The following is a 20,280-nucleotide window of genomic DNA, read 5'->3' as shown; positions in this document are numbered from 1 at the left end:
AGAGCTCTTATCGTCTTTGAAGTTCGTCGTATTCTCTATATTGTAGGTCTTCCATCTCAATGGCAAGAGTCAGTGGCGCATGACTGTTGAGGTCTAGAGTAAAACACATCTTAAAGGTACCTGCTATGTCTCCTGTTGGTAGGCTAAGATGATGGAAGACTGTGTATACCTTTGCTTTGAGTATGCTGTGATCAAGGCACAAGACTGCGTACCATAATGTATGCTTGTTATCCATGTGCCATCGTATGCAGAAAATAGATTTGAAGGTTCGATATCCCACAAAACGTACTCGTGAAGCTATTCATTGCATTCCATGTTTTTGCACCAAAAGCACAAAACCCAGTAAGTACTTCTAGAGTTTATTATGGACACTAGAGTACATGCACCTCAGTAGACTTCTCCACCTCTGCCTCATCCTCCGGTCCTCTCACCCTCAACTCACTCCAAGCGTGAATTAGCACGCATCCAACATCTTCCGTCCACCATCATTTCCCTTCTAATTACGATTCGACCCACTGACGAAGTACACATTACTGGACCGTATATCTTCAACGCACGCACAAGCTCACTGACACGTAAAGAAAATGGATGCTCTCAGTGTCATCTGCAGATACTCAGAGCAAACACCGATGCAAGGGAAAGTGGAGACAGGAAAAAGGCAATGAAATAATGGTGGGCTGCGTAAAGCGCTAGCCGCGTGGTATCAAACACACTGGAAGAGAAAAGATGCAGCGACCGTGTAGCGGTCGACATAGAGTCAAAAAACAACCAAATACCCATCGATGATCGCAAACAGTAGGCGCGAGTCCATCCATCTAGTCCATCGCAACCGACCGAACGAAAGCGATGCAGGCAGGAGTCGAATTAACAACCTCAGCGGATGGGAACACCTGTAAAGTAAACACGGGGTAGCCAGTTGGGGTGGAGGCGATCAACCTCATGGAGATAATCTTGGAAAACCATTTCCTCCGTAGGATCCGGCCTCAGCAGTAGTGACTGACTCACGCGAGTCTCAACAGATTGTACAGGTCTACTATCAGTCGTAGCGACCGCATAGCCATTGTCCGTGTCCTGAGGTGCCGAAACATCAGCTTTAGCAACCACAGGGCCACTGGATGTGCCTTGTGCCTCTCCATCAGTATTCCTCGATATATCAGGAGGTCTAGAGGCGTTTAAATTGCTGGAGCCTTGGGTCCTGACAGGGTTCCGAACAGTTGCTCCGGCGGTAGCCTTCCTACGTTGCCTAGCCGGTCTGGGTATGATGTCGGGGCCGGGGAATAACCCAGTCGCTTCTTGCGGAACCATTCGATTACTATGCCGATGACCACGAGAAGGAAGGTAAGGACTAGGGCGATGGCGAGGCCAATGAGGACAATGGCCCATAGTGCGAGGTGCTTGTCTAAAATTCGTTAGTATACCAGCTATGCGCAGGATTGGCTTGAATGACTCACTGGATTGTCTGAAGAACGAGTTGGGGTTCTCCACAAACACAGAGGATAGGCTTCCAGGCTCCGTCGAACCATCCTGGCCCTTAGTAGCGAGAAGAAAAGGAGTGAGCGTAGTGCCGTTAAAGAGCACAGCAGATGCTGTTCCGAATGTAGTAACATTGATCCGACCCATAAGGAGGAGATCTTGATTGCGGTCGATAATATCGGAGTTGCCATGATCTTCAGACAAAGTGAGAACCTGAATGCCGCGGATGTCTGTCGTTTCGCCGAACATGGACCCATCAGCAGGCACCCACTTGGTACCATCAAATCGCTGCAAGTAAGCAGTGCCGTCGCTTCCGGTACCAGCGGCCCAGAATTGGTCTCCGCCACTATTGGCGATGGTAAGCGCAGTGACCGGACCAGGGAGGTCATTGGCACCAGGGACAACAGCAAATTGCCTGCTTGATGAGTCGTAGGTGAGGATCTTGGTCTCGTTGGTGCCTGAGGTGAGGTTACCAGCGATGAGGAGGCTGTTGTCGCCAACCCAAGTGAGAGTTGAGACGTCGCCAGAAAGACCGTTGCCGGGTGCGGTCCATTGGCTGCGCTCGGTGTTCCAAATACACACAGCAGCACAGCTCAAGGCTCCAGCGGACTGGAATTGACCTGCGACAAAGATGTCTTGGGACTTTGGTCGTGGGGCAATGGCGTTTACGGTGACATTGACACCCTGCAGCGGTGGCGGCTGGATGCTGGCGAATGCGTTGCTACTGAGGTCGTAGGCGACAATTCCAGCAATGCGATCGTTGTCAAGCTGACCGCTGATCATACCGCCGGCGTACAAGACATTGTCGAGTACAGCGACAGCTGCAAAGGTAGAATTAGCATCGAGCTCGTTGTCAAAGCCGGTCACCTTGTCGGAGTCGTTGCCATCGATGATGATGAGATTAGTGATGTTACGATCATCTGCGCCCGTGGTTGCAAAGTGACCAGCAAGGATAGTCTTGTTCATGCCGTTCTCCTTGTAGAAAGTACCGGTACGAACTCCGGTCGTGTTCAGGTTTTGTCCCTGAACAATGGCTCGCTTGCGAGAGGTAGTCTGCTGCTGTTGCTGTTGCGCTTGAATTTTGACGGGGAAGGCCTGGAGAGACAAGTCATCTCCAGTTTCTAGCTCAGCAGTACCACTTGCAAGGAGGGCGCCAGATGATACCGATCCGCCAAACCAACGTTCGCTTCCGGGGACATCAGCGAATGTCATCAATCTGCCGGACATGGCGAGAGAGTGGAAATCGAGGTTGTGGAGCCAGTTGCTACGAGAAGGCACCCAGATGGCGAAGTCATTAACACTGGTGCTGGGGTTATCGCCAAAGCCGTTGACCTGGCTGAAGAAGCCGCTGACAGCGAGGACCTCCTCAGGAGTGTTAACCGTGACGTTGAGCGAGAATGGTACCAAGTACAGAACGACACCGTCAACACCGGCTCCAAGGGGTTGCCACTCATCGTTGGTCAAAGCAGCGACTCCACCCAGGCCTGCTACGTTGTTCTCTGCAGTGTTGGTGAAGTTGCCACCAACGTAAAGCGTACTAGCGTTGTGGAACATTGTCATGACCTGGTTGTTGAGTCCCTTACCGGGAAGTGCTTTGGGTTGCGCTGATCCCTGTGGAATTGCGAAGATGTTGTTGCGGTCATCACTGCTGTTGAACGATCCGCCGACATACAAGGTCTGGCCACCCGTGGTGACAGTGGTAATAAGAGCCTTCTCACGTGGAGCAAGGCTGGCGCCGGCAGCGTTGATGACCGAATCCGCAAGGTCATCTGCATCTACAGTCTGACCAGGTTTGTATTCGAAAAGGCCGTTTAAGTTACCGGATGTGGCCTTCAAAAGCGTGAAACGCACCCTCTGTGCGACAACAGTCAAGGGACCAGGACCTTGGTTGCTTGCGGGCCGAAGAATCACTTGTGGACGGGTACCATCGGTGGCATCGATGTATCCGTTGTAGACTTCATCGTACTTGTCGAAGTTGTTCGTCTGCCACAGCTCATGGCCGGGATCACTCTGGCCGTCCATTATTGTCGTAACATTGACTCGACCACGGGTGCCACAGGTGCCGTCGCCCTGGCATCCAGGCGTGTAAATGGTCACTGAGTAGTTGCCAGATTGTTTGATATCGGGCAAGAAAGTAACGCTTGCAGCATCAGGGTTGATAGGTGAGCCCTGCAGAGTTGTGGTGAGATACTCGGAAGAACTGTCGTGCGATGGGGAAATCTGCCATGATCCAGTCGTGGTGGATTCCGACCTGGACGTAGTAGGACCGCAGTTTTCAGGCTCGTTGAACTCGTTAACTGCATAGGAGTACATGGCGTCTTGGAAGAGCTGGATGCCGTTTAGACCGCCACCTTGGCCCCACCAGTCCGAGATGTCAATCCTGAAGGCATTCATGCCCACGACGTTGACAAAGGTGAACTCCTGCGCAGTGGTGTTGCCCTCGGGTAAGGGGCATCTAGCGTCACAAAAGGCCGGTCGTCCGCTCTCAGGGTCGGTGTAAGTCAGGTTCAGGATTCCACCGTCTGGAAGAGCTGTGAAGCGGAAAGTCTTGCTACCACGGCCCTGATAGTCCGTGTTGTAGAGCTTCATGCTCGTTGGCTCGAAACCGAAGCCAAAGTCGGCCTTCCAGAATCCGGGTGCTCCGTCGGAGAGCAGCCACGTCGAATCGGCGCCCTGTGTGGAGAAGTCGGCTTTGCATGCGATGCTCTTGGGATCCGAGAATCCGGGCTGGCCAGAGCTCGTCTGGGCGGAGATGTCTGCGCTTCCAATGGGGATGATTTGGGTGTTGTTGTCGCTGGTCACAGTCGATGCATTCATGCCGCCTAGGCCGTTGAACTCTCCTCCGAATATTATGTTGTCATTAGACTGGATTATCGAGTTGATGGGGCCGTTGAAGCCGTTGAACGACAGGTCTTCCCAGCCGTTCTTCCAGATGAGTGCGTTGGATGAGTTTGCGCCTTCCAGACTGCCTCCTACATAGACTTGACTGCCAGCTCTATCGCAGTAGAGTGCGTTGACGGATCCGGTGAGGCCTTCCAGTGCCTCTATGTTGCCGTTGGCAGGGTCGAGCAGCGCAATGCCTCCAGGGGTACTCAGGTCGTCGACACCGGTGAAATTGCCTGCAAACATGATCCGCTCTGCACCATTTACCTGAAGGGAGCACATGGCCTTGATATCGCCGTCTGTGCTGTTGATAGTCGCGAATACGCCATTGGGATAGCGTGTAAGGAGGGCTCCTTTGCGGCCAGGAGTGTTCTGATTTTGGCCTTCATATTGGTATAGTGATATTGAGTCAAAGTCTCCAGCGAAGGCTATCCGGCCTAGATCGTCAAGGTTGAGGTTGGGGCTCGGGACAGGCTTGAAACTATATGCGGCAGCTTGCGATGCCACGAGCAGCGAAAGGGTGAGCTTGCCGGCCGCCGTGCGCAGAAGGTCAGCGAATGACTCCTTCATGGCAGCGATGGGTAGCGAGGTCGCTGTGAAGAATAATGTGTGGTAAGAGAGTGTCGAGGGCGACTGTTATGAAGAGGCCACGGCAGGCATGGGAACGGGTGTCGGTGGGTGGGGAGGCAGGTGCGGTTTGCTCAGGGTCGTCGCGATCGCTGGATCGGGCAGGTTGGAGGATCTGCAGGTCGCGGTATCGCTGCCAATTAGCCTAGGGGAGGGCGCGCGATTGCCTCTCGAGTCGATTATATACGGCAGGTGCGAGAATGGCGAGAGTCGGACGTTGCTGCGATGGAGGCGTTCACGGGTGAGGAGCTGCCGGAAGGAGCTTTGCTTGGCGCGCAAGTGAATGTGACGGTGACGGTGATGGTACCGGGGGGTTGTATTAGGTGCAGTTTGCTGGATTGCTGCTTTCTTTGCTGGATTCTTTCTGAAACGAATGACTGAGGTGAGGGATACGTGTGCGTGAGGGTGTCTGGGAGCCGGCTTCCCGCTGTGGCACTGCTTTTTGGGAAGGGTTGTCAGAAGAGCCGTCAATCGCGTCGAAGGGAAGGGGCGCCCGGGGCTGGAGCTGTGCGCTGATGAGAAGCTGCCAAGTGCTGACGTGATTGGTGGAGACAGTGGGCTAGTGGATCCTAAGATTGAGCTTGCAGTAGCGTGCATGTGCGAACTGCGACGATTGAATATCGATTCGATAGAACAGACACGTTCAATTCAAGCATGCAGGGTACTCGCGGTAACGTCTTCTCGAGTCTCCTCGACGACGGCCGTTGTTGGGAGCAGCAGACCAGGACGCGTCGATTCTTGCGCCGTCGTCATCCAACTCGCCCCTTTATCCCAGTACGAGTACCTCGTAATGCCCGCTATATAGCCGCTGCAGGGCGGTGCGACTAACAAGTTGACGACGCACCATCCCGTCATCGTGGCTGGGGTAGTACCATGTTCTTGTGCAGTATCCAAATCATCAATCGTCTTTGTGTGACCATGGTCGCACATGTCTTCCACTGCTTTCACCCTTCATCGACCAACCGCCTTGTTCACTAACATTGCTCTTCGGCGCCTTTTCTTCTTACACCCGAGACTCCTAGGCGTTTGGCATTGATGCCTCAGGCGCCCAGAACTCCACTTTGAACATCGTGAATGCAGCGACATTTGCAATTCACATTCCATCATGGCACAAGGTCATTGTCATGTACTCGTGCATCACTCTTGCCACATCACTCAAACTTATTTGATAAGATAGGCTGATGATGTGATCGCCATGTATTTTCTTGATCGTAACGCACGGCCACCTCTTTTACCCTGGTCCGTATCGCTGTCAACGGCCACGACGGCGTGTTTCACCAACATATCCCGGCCGCTCCTGAGACCCAACCGTTATGCTTGACCCGGTCGAGCAAAGTCCGACCCGTCCGTACCAAAAATACACCCAAGGCCTTCTTGGACCTAGACCATGGAACGCGTTTCGATACGAGGCAATGACAACGTTTGTAGCAAGACAAACTATACATTATTGTACTGAGAGATATTGTCGTCATGTGTCCGTCTATTAGAACAATCCAAACGCCGCGCTGATGCTTATAAAAACAAGAACTGCTTCATGTCGGCACTCGGCCTTCTTACATCATCGACTGCTCCTTCTCGACATCCCCAACCTTGTCCTTGTCTACAAATCCCCTCTCAGTGTCCATAGCACCATTCATGTCGTAGGCTTTGATGAACCAACTGCCGAGGAAGGCCACCGCACTGAACACCAACATGACAATCCAGATGTATTTTAGGGCATCCGTGTAACTTTCCCTGAGCTGCTCCTTCATGTCGCCGGCAGGCATTTCCTTGATGATTTGGACCAGGCCTGCTGCGTCTCGAGAGTACTCGACTGCCAGGTCAGCAAGAAGAGGGTACGTGAGCATCTTCTTTTTCATCTGGTTCTGGAAGATGACACCGCCAATGGCAACGCCAAGCGTTTGTCCAAAAGCGCGGAAGAAGGAGAACATGTTCGCGGCATAGGCTTGGTCTTTGGCAGTTGCTGAAGCCTGTACGGCCAAAGCCATGGCAGGGAACAGAATACCCGTCCCCACACCACCAACGAGGTTTAGGAAGATCCAAGAGACTGTCGACGTGTTCGGCTTGAGAATAATAAGGAGACCCATACCGAGTGTAGCGAGAAACCATCCGGCGCGGTTTGCCCATCGGTAATGTCCCGTGACTGCAATGGCGATACCAGTTGCGACTGACGCTGGGGCCACGGTGAAGGTCCAAGGGAACATTGCAACTCCAGCAAGTATCGGACCAAAACCTCTAACTGCTTCGAAGTAGAGTGGCATGTAGTAGAGGATAGCCCACAGTATGATTCCATGAATAACCGTAGAGACGTAAAGTATGGCGGCTGACATGTTCTTGAACACCGAAGTGCGGATGAGGGGATTGACGGCAAAGAACTCGATATACACAACGAATGCGACCATACCCGCGGCGCAAACGATGAGTGGTACAAGCGTACGCCACGAGTCCCAGGGATACTGTACTCCACCCCAGGTGACAGGAATTAAGAAGCCGGTCGTGGAGGCGAGAAACAGCACCATGCCAATCCAGTCAACTTCTCGAAGCTTGACAAGGAAGGAGCCATGCTTCTGGTTGAGCTTGAGGAAGACAGTGATCAAGGCAGCACCGAGACCGAGGAATGGCAGGTTGATCCAGAAGATCCAGCGCCAAGACACGTTTTGGGAAAACCCACCTCCTGTGTAATGTTAGAACAGCTATTGGGATATAGCATGTGTGACTCACCTAGTAGAGGCCCTGCCACTGTGCCGACCGACCACATAGCTCCGAAGAAGCTGAACCACTTTCCTCGTTCTCGAAGTGGTACGGTGTCAACTACGACCATTTCGGTCAAGCAGATAATGCCACCACCGCCAATTCCTTGAATCGATCGACCAACCAGGATGACGGTAAAGTTATTGGCCACGGCGGGGATGATCGAACCAGCTAGGAAGAAGCCCAGACTGACATAAATAAGTGCTTTGCGCCCAAAGATGTGCGAGAACGATCCGAGGACAGGCTGGAAGACAGTCGATGTCAACAGGAAAGAAGTTCCGCTCCAGAAGGCTTCAATAGCAGACCCGCCCAATGCTTTAGCCATAATCTAAGAACTTTAGCACGGTGAAGAACAGTCGGTCTGACCAACTTACTGGCAGCGCAACTGAGATCGAAGTTGCATCCAATGCGGCCATGAGTGTGATGATACAGAGACTACCAAAAGCAGCCAGGAAACGCCATCCAGGCTGAAACTTCTCAGGCTCCGGCGCCCTCAATTCTCCAGACGCTGAATCGCTCAAAGGCTCTGATTGAGGTATCTCGGGCTTTAGGTCGTCCCCAATGGACTGCGAAGAAGGGTTGGCCATGGTATGGTGGTTACTGAACAAGTTGCGAAAAAGGCGAGTTCAAGTATGTGAGGTGGATACGAGGCTGACACACAGCTGAAGTCAAGAGGCTTGCTATGCAAATGCTGAAGCTGTGGTTGTTCAGCTGATTATTCTCCATGGCGCAACTATCGGTCTAGATATACTTGTGGCATATCAAGACTGCGAGACATGACGGACGAAGAAATCACTTCGTCGGCGTAAAGTCAGCGCGCTAAAATTCCATACACACACACATCTCGGGACAACGTTGAGTGTAGGATCTGTCTACCGGGCATCTTACTTCAGCCTCAGGTCTTCGCACTAACCCCTTTGCTTCATTACCTCGCGATAAGCGAAGAGGTGGACAGTGCAGCAAGACTTTGGCTTACAGTCATCCCAACGACACGGCCAGAATCTGTAGACTCGTCGTCCGAACCAATAGCAAACAGTCCAGAATAGCTCGTATCGGGCTCAAAATGCGATATGGCGTTATGGCGCAAAGACGTGCAGCGCACATGCGATGCCTAATGACGAACCACACCCAGTGCTGAGGCGGGGAGTTATTCACCCGACTTAGGCCAACCTGAACAGGCGGACTTTCGAGTCTCCCCGATCAAATCACAAAAATGTTGTTGCCTGGGAAGACAGATGTCCATCTTATCAATCATGGCGTTGTGAAAATGAACAAACTAAGATGTGTAGCATATCGATGTACGCAAGGAGCAGTGCAGATCATGGTTGTCGAAGGGCAGTCCTCGGCCCTGGTTGAGCGCTAGTCACAGATCCGGCGCATAGGCTTGGCATTGCTGAGATGAGCAAAGTGACGTGTGCACTTGTCCCACCAACTTCAGCCAACAACGGTGAACATGTCAGACTGGCCAGTATACCACCTACAACCACGAGTTAGTGTTGAACAACGCATCCTCACCTTTGGAAACTAGCGTTCGGCGATGGCTGAATCTAGATATACCCACAAGAAGCCAGTAGGGGACTGCCCAGATGTGCTTGGGGACCACAAGTCCGCGCTCCGGACGCCTTGGTGCTTCACCGATTGAGAAGCAATGTTGATATTTACGACGGACTGGCAGCGGAGCGACCGTGTACAGGTCTTGCTTGGGCCAAAGCGTGGCTGCGTTCGTCCCGCAATCTCCAAATTGGAATTGCTATTGACCTTTGTTTTGCGATAGGGCACCCCTAAGCGAATCCGCTTCTGTAAATCAACACGCGTGATGCTCCATACCTTCTTCTTTGTTTGGAAGTCTTCTAGAAGGCTTTTAGATCGAGTACTGTGTTTTATTAATTTGTAATTGCTCACGACGACCGAGGAAAGGCGAGAGCATCTATCGTTCCCTGTCAGTCATCGCGTTTCGAAATCACCACTGCCCAAAAGCATGGACAGAACCGTGGGATCCTTCAAATCCTTCATACAAACAGTACCACCAAATCCAAACACATGGAGCGACATTTCACCGTTGTCTCCAAGTGACCAGACATTACCACCATTGTTTGTGCCACCGAATCCGAAGCCGAAAGATAGCGCTGTTCATGTCACGTCCTGGAGAGCGCCTACTGATTGGAACCTAAGCTCACCTAGTCAGCCCTCTCCGAAGAATCCAGTCTCTACGGCTCGTACATTCTCTCCATTGATCCCGGAGCCTTCTCCTAGTACCTGCAGTTCAAGGGCAGAGTCTGGATCCTGGCCACTCGAGACGAGAACCTTTCAATCTCCGCGACTGCAGCCAATACATCCAATCCTCGAATGCAGACCAGAACCACCACCACTCTCGACAACATCTCCGCCTGTCCAGACGCCCTCACTTGAGGGAGACTCAAAAATTCTTCTTTCGCCTATCAGAGACAATCAACTTGTGTGTTCTTCAACTAATACTGAGGCTGCACATCCGGTTTCACACTCCCCTTTGAAGCCAGGACTACAGACCTGCGAAAATCCTTCTGCAGATACAATATATCAATTATCGGATGTATCGAGAAGAGCGAAAGCATATGTATCACTGGGAATAATGCTGCCAAGTGATACTAGAACTGGATGGCAATACTGGTCTTCCACCCCGCACGTCGACAATATTGCAGAAATATCCCGATCGTTGCAAGGAAAGACGATCCCACCATTATATCGCACAAGCCCCTTTATGGACGATGAATGCGAAGATGAGGAGCTGAGTGATAGAATGCAGCTTTTGAGCTTCTCGCAAGATTATCATGACGTGCTGGCGGATCAGTACCATGAGTGTAGGGCTCCTCGGCCTCGAAGCAGCTCGTTGAGTGCAACTTCATCAGGGTTCTTTACCTGCGGCTGCATATCCATTCCAATCTTCCGATTGAGAACACATGAGCTGTTACCAGAGCCCTTAGCATGGGGAAAAGGCTCCGGCTGGCGATCAAAGCACAAGCAATCAAACCGCTGGACATCACTACGTCAAAGTGATCGAGAGGGTAGACGACGATCTGTTGACGAAAACCTACCGCCGCGCGCTACAGAAGGATCGACATATCGACGTCGAAAGCGCATTCCTGACATAATATCTCATGCAAAAGTTCTGAGAGGGAGCAAACGACGTGCTGGGTCTATGGAACTGGCAGAGCGCAGAGACCTTTCCCAAACATCCCGAAGACTGGCTTCGGGTTCGTCTTCAGAGGGAAATGGCAGTCTTCTGATCCGACTTCCGAGAGGATTTGCCTTGGTGCGCCTGTCTCGAGCTACCACATCACACTCTGAGGCAACGTACGACTACGGTACTACCACGCATGAGGATCACCGACAGAAGTCCAGTGCAGTGTCTGATTACCCGTGGCGGAGGTCATCTTTCTACAATTCGTCTCCACCGTCTTCTCCTTTCCCTTACGACATCCCACCGCCGCTTCCGGTCAATTTAGTGAATATGTCGGAGTCTCGACTAATTCGTTCAGCATCGCAGGCTAGCGAAATGTGGACTGAAGAGAAATGTAACAGTATACTACCAGCCGAAGAGACTGTAAGTCGTGGTCTCATGGATAGAGCACGGGATATGCGCGACGCCTGGCGGAGGCACCAGAGGGAGGTCAGACATGAAAAGATCAAGCAAAGTATTAAAGTACTTGGCCTGGTCGAGCCGGCATCAGTAGCAGGCTATACGAAGTCGTGGGGTATGCGGTTAGGAGATGTTCCTGGCGACGAAGATAGAAGCACGAGCTACAAGGCTTAGAGATCAGTACACACGTCAAGAAGTAATGTGTTATATATAATTACCGACGAGAATCTGCAAGATAAATTTCCAAGCTTTGCATCACCCAAGCATAAAGCTTGTATCCTCACATACATTTAGGGCTTGAGTCTGAGCTAAATCCGCCCGAATCCGCTTAAACCCGTAAACGATTAGTGCGTGGCGCCCACTCCGTTCCGTTTTTTCCACGTACGCACCTACATGCACGCTACATCTATTCAGCATCAACGTCATCTCTTAGCGCAATGCAGACACTAACCATACCTGCTTCTGTCAGTAAACGCAAGCAGGCCTGTAAAAGCTGTCGGCAGCGTAAAAAGAGATGCGATGTAAGTCCACATCATCGTCGCATGTCGGACGAGAGCTGACGATAAGTCGCTTACTGTAGGCAGAACACCCGAGTTGCTCTTTGTGTAGGAGATGGAATCTCAAGTGCGAATACTCGTTGCCGAAGTTAAGTCGAGACAAGTACACACCATCTACAAGTCGTTTAGAGCATCATGCACCAGCATCACCAGCTTCTGCTCTTGGCTTCGATCCAATACAGCTGGAATCACCGGACCTCATCCAGTTTCCCGGTGCTCGCCTTTCAACATCCATAGCTCTCAGTATACCATACCCTACACCGGCATCTGCTGTGGAGCAGTTGGACGATATGCTGGACTTCCAAACAATAGACAGCTTCCAGCTACCGCCACAAAATGTCATTTTCCAGCTCGTCGAGCTCTTTTTCGAGCACCTGTACCACACTTTTCCTTGTTTCCATAGGAAGAGTTTCCTGGCGAAGTTGGAACGTGGCGACTTGGAGAAAGACGCACCACTTCTTCTGTATGCCATCTGCTGTGTAGCGGCCAGACACCACCCTGAGCAGTCCATTCAGAAGCGCTCGAGAGACTGGTACGAGCAAGCACGCTTCTCTTACGAACTCACCCGGCGAAAACCGGAGCATCCTCTGCACACAGTTCAGGCTGTATTACTTCTTGTGTTTCATGCTTGGACCATCGGTGACTACTCTGCTAGCTGGCTTTTCTTGGGAAAAGTTTGGAGACAAGCAGTCGTGCTCGGCCTAAACCGTATGGATGCTAGCGACCATCTATTGAACGCGAGGATTGACAATGAGAACTCATATGTTTTTGGCAAAACAGAACCTCACTCGACAGTTGAGCGAGAAGAGTACCGAAGATCACTTTGGTTGCTGTTCATAATGGATCGGATGAATTCATGGCCAACAGGATGGCCTAACGCGATACCGGAGATGCAGTTCAAGGTCGATATACCGATTGCTGATACGCTATTTCAGAGCATGGATCCAGACTTGGAAGTCAGCTCTTTTAACAACCTGCCATTTACCAGGAACCTATCGCGCCTCATAGAATCCGTAAAGGCTGCAGAAGGACCATTGAACGTCTTCCATTATGTGATCGTTGCACATGTCTTACTCGGTCGAGTTTCCGAACTGCTGTATTCCCTACACAACGCTTCGGACAGCCTCGAATACGCTGAAGACTGTACTGCACTGGACAATATGATTGTGAAATTTCGATTAAGTCTTCCGCGTCCAGCAAGTTCGGTCCTAGAAGCGCCCCCAGCTGACCGCGGTCATGTCGTTTGGCTGCATGTCATTCTCGACACCATGGCCATTCTACTTCATTACCAAAGTAACACAGCTTTTTCGGTGCAGGAGGCAGCTTCAAAGTTTACACTAGCTGTAACAGCGGCTCGTAATATTGCGCAACTCGTCAAAGATACGTCACGCATATCCATCGATATTTTGCTCTCAGCGCATATCGGATCGTCGCTCTATGCGGCAGCCATTGTCCTTGTTATCCAGTGGCGCCTGACTGACGATAGTAGCTTCAAAGAAGACATTGACTTGTTTATCCTTGTATTCGAACGCATGAACGAGGTCTTCAGCTTTCTAGGCTTGAAGCTCAAGATAGCGCTAGAGCATGACTTGCAAAGAAGCGTAAAAGACCTTCAGAGTCTACGAGAGCGTGGATTCAAGGGTATGTTGGCTGATTGTACTAAATGGAATCACGTCAAACAAGAGGTTGAGAGAAGAGGTATCGAAGTCGATCTCTCATAAAAGGCGCCAGTAACGATGACAATATTTATGGTGCAGTTGATAATAAATGGCGTCTCCGAAGGAGACATGATGCTACGTGTCTGTATCGCAGTAGTCCAATCTCGGCACTTCTCACTCTGGACCAACCAGCATACGTCCGCCGTCACTGTTTACCACTGTCCCGTTCGCGAATCTGTCTTTCATGACCCAACCATACGCCTCTGCGATATCTTCTGGTTTTCCAAACTCTCTCAGCAGACTAGCTCCTCTCTTGAACTTCTCGATGGCTTCGGGAGAAGAACTGTCTATCAGTTTTTGTAATAGTTCCGTATGGATTGCGCCGGCATTGACGATGTTCGTGCGGATGGGATTAAGGTCTACCGCAAGACCGCGAGCCAGGCCTTCAAGCGTTGCACCAAGTGCTGCGGTTATGGTCCAGTCAGGCATTGGACGGTGCGTAGTTGTACCTCCTGTGATTGTGATGGAGCTGTTGGAAGACTTGTGCATGTAATCACCAGTCTCAATGAGTTTGGCCAGCACACAAGCAGCGACAAAGCGGACTGTCCAACCGTTCATCAGCGTGTTGACATCTATTTCCGCAATCTTGGGCCGTTGAACCGAATCGCCTGCTAGGAACGCGATATGATCGATCTTCTTCTTGCTGCCCTGGGTCGCCTTATCGAGCATAGCCTTCAGATTGGATTCCAGGTTCTCTTTGTCGAGAAGGTCAACGGCGAAGCCTGCTACGTTAGAGGCTGGGTAGTCCGGGTACAGGGATCGCAGCATTTCGACTCTGGTATCGACCTTCGCTTGGGTAGACCCAGATATGGTCACAAATGCACCATTTGAGAGGGCCATGTTGGCAACGGCATATCCGATCCCGGAAGTGCCGCCAAAGACAAGGACGTGGGCATTTGCGAGACGGTTCTGGTGCGCCATTGTAAAGTAATAAGAAGTCTTGTGGAGAGTTCAATTGATGTTTAGTTAGGATGGAAGATGGGAAGTCTGTGATGGACTTCAAACATGGACATGGCCGTCACTTTTATATATAGTAGTATCAGTCCAGCGGCGGACCTCACACCTACTAGCGGCGCAGAAGATGTGAGAAGCCCTTGTTTCACCGCACATTCACATCATAGTCTGGCGGGTAGCGGCGGGTTCGGACATATTGTGACGGTCTCCATGGGCACCAAGGGTTGGTAACAAGGCGGGCTGGCGGCGACGCTAATGTATGAGCGGTGCGGCGGGGTGTTCAAACCACTTGCGCACTGCTACGCATCGTCACAGACAAGGAACTTGTGAATCTGCTGCTGTATTCTCCTGTTCTACCAAACAAAATTGGGAAGATGGTTCATCAAGATTGTCCGTGCATGCAGCTCAGCACTCAAATCGTTACTACATCGACCAATCGATGAACCTCATGAAATATTCCGGGCTCTGTCAGACAAGCGCACCAAGCCCTTGCTGGTGTTTTGTAACTGCCCAGCGTCATATCTAGGCTGTTGAGACCCTCCAGAGAGCGTTCGGCATCTACCTACAGCGGTTCTTCCCTGAAAATAATTCGTACACCTTGACCATCCTTTTCCCTAATCTTTTCGGTGATGTGACTCCGAGCAGATGACCTGAATCTCACAACATAGATCTCTTCAAGCGCCGGCAAGTCTTTTCCGAATGACCCGTGATATGTCCCATTAAGATAATGACAAAGGTCATAATAGTTAGGCTCTATGGATCGAATCGCCGAGCGCTGGGCAACATTGCGCTGAGTAAGCCATTCAACAAGTATGCCTGTATGGGCGTGGGAAATCAGCACATGTATCACAAACATATCGTATCAAGAAGTTGCCTACCATTCGATCGATGTTCATCGAAATATTGATGCAGACCTTGGGTATAAGGAAGTATGAAGATATTGGTGGCGTAACCTAGTGTAGCAGTCTCTGCATAGATCTGACGGCAGACTTCTGGGAGGTGAAATGCAGTGCCTTGATCCTTGAATCGGCGATCGTCTAAGTGATCCGCTCGGCCGTGCCATAGTAAGTTGGAGTTTTCGCGCCATTTTTTTGATGTTCGATAGACGACTGCGCGCCGAATTCGTATTTTGTTTCCGCCAACTGCGTAACGGAAGATCGTGTTTCTGATCTCTGCAGGTAGTCGAAGTAGAGGGGAGTCCGTGGCGTTCTTTTGGATCCTGAGCAAGTCAGTAGAGAAATTGCTAGCGTAGGAATACCATCCCCACGTTTCAACTAGGTAGTCAGGAGTTGTTTCCATGCTGACAAGTCCATTCTCGAGATGCTTCAAGGGGTAAGTGCGACCTCGTGGAGGCTTTAGTCTACTAATTTGTTGCGACCCATTAAGGTTCTTCGACTTTGTAGGCTTCCTAGACGCGACCCTTGTACGTGGACGCGAGCGTTTGTTGACCTTTGAGGGTTGAAGTATATTCGAGGCTGGCTTCTTCATCTTGGCAGATTGGGAGCGTGTCGTGGGCGCCATTATCGATGGATTGCTTGGTGAGTCGAGCAACAGAGAGGTCGAGTTGATATGACCGGTGTAGTCCGAGCGCTTCAGTCAAAGGGATCGTAGTCTGAGGAAAGCAATGACGTACGCGGTATATGTTCCATTGCAAACGGAAAACGCGAGTGCGCTTTATAAAGCTTTGACTCAGGTAACCTTTAGATTACCTATTTGACCTTTCCTATGCAATCACTCACCTACACGCCACCCTACATCTGCGAAGGCGGAGACTCCATCAACGATAAGCAACTCATTTCGTCCTACGTCGTCGGAGTATCAAGCCCGCATGTAAGACTGGTGTCAACTAGGTGAGATGAGATGGGCGACTGACTCCCTGTTCTAGCACTGAGCGGAACGCACGAGACTCACTGCTACTGCGACTACCTGCCGAGCTCCGCAATCGAATCTACAACTACGTTTTCGACGCTGTGCGATTCCGTGTCTATGAGAGCATCCTATATATCGATTACTTTCTTCCACAACACGCCTGCCCTATCACTCGCTACGAGGCCAAGGCCCGGTTTGGTATACCGTCTACGTGTCGTCAACTGTACGCGGAGACAACGATTTTGAGCCGTCGCTCTGTCACCTATGAGTTCATCCATCCAGCAGAGCTCACTGCCTGGACAAAGACCTCACCGCCGCACATCAGGGCGCATGTGAAGGAAATATCTTTCCAAGAAGGCTAAGGTTGGTGTTTTGACAGGCGTGTCGGCTTACTCTTCGACTGTTATTCTAAGAACGTTCTCGGGTTAGACAAATTGGTGGAGGCTTGTGAGTTACTACAAGGCTTGGAGTGTGTTCAACTCGCTACCCGGGACAGGACCGACAGGACCCATCTCAGGGACACAGAGTTTACTGCGGCCATTGAGAATCTTAAAGCAAGACTCACTAAAGAGGATGGAAGAAAGGTGGAAGTCATCCTGCAGTGTACTCTTTAAGCGGTATTCTGGTTGTCTTGTCTTCTCTTACGCAACTTGGTCACCTGGCGGCGCCGCGCTCGAAGAAAGTAGTGCACACATCAATGTAGGGTCTGTCGTCATGTTCCTATGAAAAGGCGGTACTTGGAGGATTGAGCGTGACGCAGTGCCGTGCATTGGCCTGGGGAAAGTGTAATCGTTGCTTGGGTATTGGAGCGTAGTAGCTCCACTAGACCATATATTGCCTCTGCCAGAGAAGAAAGTTGATGCCCATTTGTTGAATGAGATAGTCCAGTCCTCGTGGGTATACCGCTGGAGCTAGGATTGATTCGATATTATCTATGCCACACTGTTCATCTCCATGTGCAACCATGCTCATCCTACCGACCCATGCTGTTGATCATCTCCCTCTGTGTCGCACGGTCGCGGTTTGTCTGGCTGAGCGATGGGATGCTCCTCAGATCTCCGACAACGTCCTTGGCCTTTCCAAAGTACACCTCCTGCAGCAGATTGCGCATCTTGAGCTCCATATCCTCGACCATCTTGCCAATGTTGGCGACGTGCGAGGTGTCATCCTCAACAGCCATGTCGGCTTCGACTTGGCGCACCATATTACCGGATAAGTCAAGACCGCCGAGTGTTTCGCTGTCGGTGCCGAGGGACAGGATGACAGTAGAGGTGAGCTTGTAGTGAGAGGTGCGTGCGCGGTCTTGGGCGTCGAATACGTGAATGCTGTCCCAGCTGCCAGAGCTCTTGGGGGTAGGGTTGACGGCTGCCTGCATTAGCATGTGACGGTGGCACACGAGAAAGATTGCATACCCTTCTTCAGCAGAACACATCCCGCGAAGCCATCGTCCATGTCCCACAGGTAGACACTCGATATGCCGCCCTCGAAGTACCTGTCGGTATCAGCCACGCTCCACCGGCCACGCCTTTACTCTGCATAGACTCACAGCTCCCTGTACACGTCAAAGGCCTCGTTCGCCTTGACCTCCATCTTACGGACACGATCACTAGGTGTGACACCCTCCTCAATGGGCGGCTCGAACTCATTGCTCCATGGACTCCTCCAGCTGTCGCCGTCGCGGTTGTAGTCGCAGCACAGGAAGTCGCGCTTCGTCTTGGAGCACTTCTTCACGGTAAGCGGGATGTCGACGGATTCAAGCAGGTCTTCTTCGAGCGAGGGGTTGAGCTGGATAATGTGGTCGACATTGCGCTTAACGTCCTTTGGGTTCAGTCGGCGCAGGAGGTCGCTAGGACGAGCTGTTAGCTACAAACATGGGGAATGCGGGGTGCAATGCGACCCACAGGGCACTGTCGATAGGGTCCGCCATGATTCTGATCCGTGTCTTGGGAAGGTAGCGGTCGGGCGTGATCAGGGTCGGGTTGCTCGAGTATCGTTTAGCTCCCAGGCCTGGCCCCTCAATCTCCAGCGGCTCCTCTGTCGGCGATTCGGGTGTTGGCACTGCGTCCGGGTCCCACGAGTCATGCGTGTAGTAGCTCACCCGGCGGCCCATCTTGGTAGCGCGTCACTCCACTCAACCTCACTGTTACTCTCTTTTTGGTCGTCGCCGGCTTTTGTCTTATAAAGAATGTTGTTGACAGGTTTGTGGTAGTGGCGGCTTGCTGCTTTCTCCTTCACCCAGCAATCGCGGCTGTCTCCATCGGGAAAGAACAGAGCTGCCTTGTGGCTTCCCCTGTAACTATCACCACATCAAAGGGTATCTCTCACATCCAAGCACACCAAGCTGGGCTCACCTCCACGAACTCTGATCATCAAACATGCCAGAGGATGAACCTCCTACGGCTAGTACGGCATCGTCCCCAGTGATATTGCCCCCTGCCCAAGCCTGATGTGAGACCATCGCAATTCACCCTCGCCTCGCCTCGACATCACGCACATGTACGCGTTTGCTGGTGCGTGACCAATAGGATGTGCTCGTTTCAGAAATCTCATCATGGAAACGTAGGTGAGGTTGCATTCTGTATCTGTGTGCGGCCATCTTCGATAATCTCTCACTTTCACCTGGCCGCCATCTTCATCGTCGCGCTAGTGAGCTTCTCTCGAGAACATAGTCTACCTTTACGCCTCTTTTTTATCTTCTATCATCCATCTGTGACAACGAAATATTTCGACCAGCAGCCAAACAGAAACCAACAGTTGAGAATGTCTGACAACGACAACGCCGCCGCCAATGGCTCTTCTCCCCAGTTCACCGAGCGCGAGCTACAGCTCCTCGGATGGGCTATGCAGTCTCTCAAGTCTGGTCCTCCAGAGGTATGTGTCTAGTCTGTCTCCTCTTCTAGTGCAATACTCATAGTCATCGTAGATTGACTACGAGAAGCTCGCTGGCTATGCTGGAATGAGCAACCCGCGCTCTGCTAGCAACGCCTGGGCCAAGATCAAGCTCAAGTTGATGACCCCCACTGCCGATGGCACCGCCCCAGTCACCCCAAAGAAAACCCCTCGCAAGAAGGCTACTGCTGCCAAGCAGGAGGATGACGGCGAAGAGGGCGCAGACGCTGCAACTCCTAAGAAGACCCCCCGCAAGCGCGCCCCCAAGAAGCAGGATGTCGACGGCGAGTCTTCGCCCAAGAAGAAGGCCACCCGCGGCAAGAAGAACTTGAGTGCCGATAGTAAGTCCGCCTCCGGGTAAGAACAGATGTAGTGCAAAGCTAACACACCATAGCTGTTAAGGAGGAGTCTGACGAGGACCTCAACCCTGACGGTTCGCCGATGAAGATCGACCCAGCCGAGCCTAAGGAGGAGATTGTGGACGATGTCGTCTAGGTTTCCTCTCGGTTTGGGCTACTGTTACTTTTCTTTGATCAAGCCATGTTCCTTTCTGACCCCGGCTGTGAGAAGGCGTTGCGCGATGTCTTCTTCTAGTGACGTAGCGCACAATGGCGAAAAGGACTGGTTCTCAAGGGCTCGTGTAATGAAAAGATTCATTCTCATCTCAGCATGGCATTATGGAGTGTTAGGGAAACATGCATGGTTTTCACAAACGGCGTAAGGCAGTTGCATCATTCGCATGTTAGCAATTGCAACCGCACATTGCGCACCTCCAATACATTTCTTCATGCCGAAACGTAATCTTTTAAGAAATATGGATATTTTGCAGTCTTTCCCTCTGGTTCGACATCCAGCAAGCACTGTATGCGTGCCGATGCGCATACACCCTGGTCTGGGGTCGTCTAGCCGGATATTACCCAGATTCTCCAGTCCGACGCAGCTC

General features: G+C 51.5%; 6 protein-coding genes across 6 annotated transcripts; 2 read left to right on the top strand and 4 right to left on the bottom strand.

The window, feature by feature from the left end:
- Positions 1 to 1,172: 1,172 nt before the first annotated feature.
- Positions 1,173 to 4,926, bottom strand: J4E82_005084 (uncharacterized protein; the record flags this gene model as incomplete). Its single annotated transcript, XM_051731354.1, has 2 exons — positions 1,173 to 1,399; positions 1,452 to 4,926. 2 exons carry the CDS (start codon positions 4,924 to 4,926, stop codon positions 1,173 to 1,175), a joined length of 3,702 nt encoding a protein of 1,233 aa, XP_051588792.1.
- Positions 4,927 to 6,536: 1,610 nt separating this feature from the next.
- J4E82_005083 (uncharacterized protein) lies at positions 6,537 to 8,321 on the bottom strand (the record flags this gene model as incomplete). The annotated part of the gene is made up of 3 exons (XM_051731353.1): positions 6,537 to 7,657; positions 7,705 to 8,062; positions 8,109 to 8,321. The coding sequence occupies 3 exons, from the start codon at positions 8,319 to 8,321 to the stop codon at positions 6,537 to 6,539; spliced, it is 1,692 nt and encodes a 563-aa protein (XP_051588791.1).
- Positions 8,322 to 11,864: 3,543 nt separating this feature from the next.
- Positions 11,865 to 13,628, top strand: J4E82_005082 (uncharacterized protein; the record flags this gene model as incomplete). Its single annotated transcript, XM_051731352.1, has 2 exons — positions 11,865 to 11,871; positions 12,061 to 13,628. The coding sequence occupies 2 exons, from the start codon at positions 11,865 to 11,867 to the stop codon at positions 13,626 to 13,628; spliced, it is 1,575 nt and encodes a 524-aa protein (XP_051588790.1).
- Positions 13,629 to 13,739: 111 nt separating this feature from the next.
- On the bottom strand, positions 13,740 to 14,546 carry J4E82_005081 (uncharacterized protein; the record flags this gene model as incomplete). The annotated part of the gene is made up of 1 exon (XM_051731351.1): positions 13,740 to 14,546. One exon carries the CDS (start codon positions 14,544 to 14,546, stop codon positions 13,740 to 13,742), a length of 807 nt encoding a protein of 268 aa, XP_051588789.1.
- Positions 14,547 to 17,421: 2,875 nt separating this feature from the next.
- On the bottom strand, positions 17,422 to 18,558 carry CAP2 (F-actin-capping protein subunit beta; the record flags this gene model as incomplete). Its single annotated transcript, XM_051731350.1, has 4 exons — positions 17,422 to 17,813; positions 17,861 to 17,940; positions 17,995 to 18,294; positions 18,350 to 18,558. 4 exons carry the CDS (start codon positions 18,556 to 18,558, stop codon positions 17,422 to 17,424), a joined length of 981 nt encoding a protein of 326 aa, XP_051588788.1.
- A 650-nt stretch (positions 18,559 to 19,208) lies between these two features.
- Positions 19,209 to 19,832, top strand: J4E82_005079 (uncharacterized protein; the record flags this gene model as incomplete). Its single annotated transcript, XM_051731349.1, has 3 exons — positions 19,209 to 19,319; positions 19,372 to 19,678; positions 19,732 to 19,832. 3 exons carry the CDS (start codon positions 19,209 to 19,211, stop codon positions 19,830 to 19,832), a joined length of 519 nt encoding a protein of 172 aa, XP_051588787.1.
- Positions 19,833 to 20,280: the final 448 nt, after the last annotated feature.

This window comes from Alternaria postmessia, assembly GCF_024291825.1.
Source record: "Alternaria postmessia strain BMP 2775 chromosome Unknown scaffold_26, whole genome shotgun sequence".
NCBI classification, from domain to species: Eukaryota; Fungi; Ascomycota; class Dothideomycetes; order Pleosporales; family Pleosporaceae; genus Alternaria; species Alternaria postmessia.
Note: the sequence above shows the minus strand (reverse complement) of the source record. Positions and strands in the feature narration are given on the sequence as shown.